At 54.8% G+C, this 4,608-nt stretch overlaps 1 protein-coding gene across 2 annotated transcripts in view; it reads left to right on the top strand.

Annotated features, from left to right (window-relative positions):
- The window catches only part of LOC144950549 (acyl carrier protein-like), a 6,815-nt gene extending 3,193 nt beyond the window's left edge, over positions 1–3,622 (top strand). For both annotated transcript variants that reach the window (XM_078880685.1, XM_078880683.1), the window contains exons 2-5: positions 201–368; positions 1,687–1,774; positions 2,624–2,761; positions 3,402–3,622. In XM_078880685.1, the coding sequence (XP_078736811.1) occupies positions 201–368; positions 1,687–1,774; positions 2,624–2,709 (342 nt within the window). In that variant the 3' untranslated portion in view covers positions 2,710–2,761; positions 3,402–3,622. The remainder of the gene's footprint in view (positions 1–200; positions 369–1,686; positions 1,775–2,623; positions 2,762–3,401) is intronic.
- Positions 3,623–4,608: the final 986 nt, after the last annotated feature.

Genomic DNA, 4,608 nt, shown 5'->3' with positions numbered 1-4,608 from the left:
ACGCTAAGCACGTCTGAGCCCGGATTGTGTCAAGTTGGGCGACGTCCTGCACAATTGTCAAACTAACGTCTTCAGAACTGCTTTTCGTGCGTTCAGTTTGTCATCCTTCCAGCCCGCCCGCCCGCCCCTCCGTATTGGCGACCGTTTGTCTCCGTACGTACGGCGCGAAAGAAGTCCAACTCGCGGCACGTGCATTGCAGGTCATCTCACCTCTGTGGAAGCAGCAGCAGCATCAGCAGCAGCAGCCGCCACGCCACCCGAGCGCGGTGTGCGCGCGCTTCCTGGCGGACAGCGCCACCGCGGACGCCTCGGTGCACGACCGAGTGATGCTGGTGCTGCAGGCGTATGACAAGGTGGACCCGCAGAAGGTGAGCGAGGGGACGGGCGGCGCGATGCCACGCAAACAATTGCAAAGGTCCCCCGTGTAGCCCGTGACAGGCTATCGGGGCAAGTGCTGTTAGCGAGCAGCAGCGCATGCGAAGGCCGGGGGTCGGGGTGGGTCAGCACCACGCCCGGCCGCCTTTGTCTCCCCCCAGTGGCGATGTTTACCGCGCACCGCACCGGGTACTCATTTGAGGCTGAGTCGACCTAGGGGGGAGGCCCAGGACGGCTTCAGATATTCGTCAGCGGTGTTGGACCGTGAGCGGGAATCGAACTCGTAACCTACAAATCTCTACACACACATTCACATGCCTCTACACACGTTCGTACAAGTGTTGAGTAGTTCTGACGGATGTACTCGTAGACGGAGGTAAGTTAAGGGCTGTCGCCAGGGTTTATTGAAGCGGTTACAATATTACACAGCAGGGTACACAACTCCCAGGGGCTAGGGGTCCTACTCTGAGTCTGGGTCCCTGCCGGCTAGCTCCGGTCTCTCTCTCTCGTGTCGGATCGTGGACTCTGCCGACTCCACCGAGCGGAGAGAGAAGCACCTCTACGGCTACCACCGGCTTCTCCCCAGACTCACCACTCGATCCCCTCTCTCTACCCCTGGTTCCGTCTTCGCCCTGCTTACTCTACCCGTTCCCACGGTGACCCCGCTTACATCACGGGGTCCCCCTTAAGTACCCTAGGAGACGTGACGTCACGTGCACTGCCCAGCGCGCGTGACCCCACGTCCCGTGACGTCATCGCACTGGACAGCGCACACGACGCCACTACTCTCCTCTACTCCTCTACATGTGTACACTCACACTCGTACACACCTGTGCTACGCAACGCACAAAGACCACAAATATGGCCTTGAACAGACTATGTTGGGGAAAGTGCGAGCCCCTAGTCACGTACACATGCACTGTCGCTCACACAGTTACACACTCACGGTTACACACACGCACACACGCACACACGCACACACGCACACACGCACACGCACGTGTGACTGTTCCTGTGTGCGGGGAGCGGTGGCGCAGCGACGAGCGCGCCGCGCTACGAACCCGGCGACCCGAGTTCGGCTCCCGCTCGCGGCCAACAGCGGTGACGATCGTCTGAACCGGTGCTGCGCCTCCCCTAGGTCGACTCGGCCTCAAGCGAGTGTGTGAACATCGGGCCGGGCGTCGTGCTGGCCACCCACCCCCCCCTCGTGTGCCGTGCCGGCCTTCGTAGGTGCCGCTACTCGCCCACAACATTTGCCTCCCCACGCTACGGTCTGTTGAAGGCCACGCGGGCGATGCTTTGTCTTCGCAGCTAACGCTGGAGTCTCACTTCCTGAAAGACCTGGGCCTTGACAGCTTGGATCAAGTGGAGCTCATCATGGGCATCGAGGATGAGTTTGGTGAGAGATTACGGAGAGACGCAGACACTCGCACACAAAGGCAAAGAAGCCCCGTGTAGCCTCGCACGGACTGTCGGGGCAAGTGCTGTTAGTGAGCACCACGCACGGCCGCCTTTGTCTCCCCAGTGGCGACGTTTTGTACGCACTGCTACGCCAGGTACTCGTTTAATGTACGGGTGGAAAAAACCCGATTTTTCCAGCGGCAGGCATCGGGTTTTTTCTTTAATACAATTAAACCCGATTTAGGGGAACTGAAACCTGGTTTGATGAATACGAAACTCTGATCCAAGGCTTAGGCTGCTTCGTCGTCGGTGCTGCTATCATCGTACTCGGGGGGGCCGTCGGGCACGGGGTAGTCGTAGAATGCGGCGGGCAGGTTGGTCGTGATGAACACGAGTTTCTCCTCCACAATCGTGGGCACCGCCAGTGAGTTCCTGAGCTTGGAATGGATGAAGCCCATCGCTGAGAAGTGCGGTTCTGCAATTAGAACCAATTAAACCGGATTTCTCCCAATCTCAGATGATCGGGTTTAATATAAAAAGACAATTAAACCGGATTTCTCCCAATCTCAGATGATCGGGTTTAATGTAAAAAGACAATTTTTGTAAAAAACCGGACTGCCACCCTTGGTTTAATGTCGAGTTGACCTGTGAGAGGTGTGACTGGTGCGTGTGATGTGTCTGGGGTGATTGGGGTGCCTGGAGTGACTGGCATGTCTGGTGTGCCTATAGTATCTAGCGTGACTGTAATACCTGTTGTGTCTTGTGAGACTGTAATATCTAGCGTGACTGGTGTGTCTTGTGAGACCGCCATGCCGACCGACATCCCTGTTGCCTTTTGCCGTCCCAGGTTTTGAAATCCCCGACTCGGACGCAGAGAAGCTGCTCACGGCTAAGGACGTCATCGCCTACGTCAGCAAGAAGCTCAGCGAGTAGCACGCCGGAGAGCGGCGGGGGGGGGGTGGCGGCATCACCGGCGCGGCTTGAGGTGTGCTTCTCGCAAGGGCACGGCGACACGGCGACAAACCGGCCAGCCGACACGGGCCCCGATGCTCTTTAACGTTCTGATCGTCTTCAGCTTGTCGTGCCGCGCGGAAGCTTACGAGCGACGCGTTGATTTTGCCGCTGTCAAAGTGGGGAAGACATGAGAGTGTGTCGATTTAAAGCTTTCGTGACTGAAGGGATTCATCTTCTTGGTTCTTTCGGTAAAGTCACGTAGAATGGAAATAATAAAATAATAAAAATAAAACATAATAAAATAATTGAGAATTATTTTATTATGTTTTATTTTAAATATTTTATTATTTCCATTCTACGTGACTTTACCGAAAGAACCAAGAAGATGATAATGTGTTTTACGCTCTACGGCAATAAAACGGGATTCGTGTTAAGAGTTTCAAACACCAAATAAGGTGCCTTTTTTCAAGGATTCGAGTTACTGCATGAACCAGACACAAGTCCTTGCGGTGAACACGCAAACACAATCGCGTGGCTCTGATGACAATCTATGATGCATTCAATCTTGATTTGAAGTTTTCGTGACCGCAGGGATCCATACTCTTTGGTTCTTTCGGTAAAGTCACGTGGTCGTGTGTGTGTGTGCGTGCGTGTGTTTTTTTTTTTTTCAGGGTGAAAATCGTCGTTAGCTTCGACACTGAACAAGACGCACCTTTCACTATTTAAACAATAAAATCTGAACGCGAAAGAAACGCAGCGAGTCGCGGTTATCCGTTGTTAACCCGCACGCGGCGCGCAGACGATCCGGAGGTCACCCGTTGTTTGAATGTTTTTTTATTCGTCTTTGTCCCCCTGTTTTGTTATCACAAGTCCCATAAATATGCTGAATTCCTCTGTTGATATGTAAACTCCTTTGTCAAGGCGATCTCCTCCTCTAACCCAGCTTAAATATACGCGGCCAAGCTTGGTGGTGCTCATTCGGACGCTGTCTTTCCGGCAGCCCTGTTCTTCACCTGAGGACGGCTGCTTGCGTTGTGGACGAAACGTCGTGAGAATTGTATTTTATTATGTTTTATTTTTATTATTTTATTATCTCCCTTCTACGTGACTTTACCGAAAGAACCAAGAAGATGAATCCCTGCAGTCACGAAAGCTTTAAATCGAAATTTGTGAAGTCCCTTTGCTGCAACAGCTCACGGTTGAATCTCTTTCGCGCCGCACGTAACCAAACCGCGCTGATCGGGAGGTGCCGTGGAAAAAGCTACAAACTCGACACAAAAAGAGTCGATTTCCACCTCACCCACCCCCCACCCAATCCAGATGATTCTAAAGTGCGCACAGCTCCCGGTGTGTCCTCACTCCTATCGGCAGGAAGAGCGTTCCAGACGGCCGCGGGATACCGAACGATCGTGTCGCTCGCCGGCGGGGTCGGACGTGGCCCCCGGCGCTCGTGGCGCGTTTCTCCCGCTTGTCACCACCGAGGTTCCGGCCGTTCCAATCCGGCAGGTGCCCCCCAGAGGTCGCAACCGGGTACCCGATACCCGTACCCTACCCAATACCCGGACTCTACCCGATACCGGTACTCTACCCGATACCCGTACCCTACCCGATACCCGGACCCTACCCGATACCCGTACCCTACCCAATACCCAGACTCTACCCGATACCGGTACTCTACCCGATACCCGTACCCTACCCGATACCCGTACCCTACCCGATACCCGTACCCTACCCGATACCCGTACCCTACCCGATACCCGTACCCTACCCGATACCCGGACTCTACCCGATACCGGTACTCTACCCGATACCCGTACCCTACCCGATACCCGGACCCTACCCGATACCCGTACCCTACCCGATACCCGGACCCTACCC

This window comes from Lampetra fluviatilis, chromosome 58, assembly GCF_964198595.1.
Source record: "Lampetra fluviatilis chromosome 58, kcLamFluv1.1, whole genome shotgun sequence".
NCBI lineage: Eukaryota > Metazoa > Chordata > Hyperoartia > Petromyzontiformes > Petromyzontidae > Lampetra > Lampetra fluviatilis.
The sequence above is the reverse complement of the archived record's forward strand: the minus strand, read 5'-3'. Positions and strand labels throughout refer to the sequence as shown.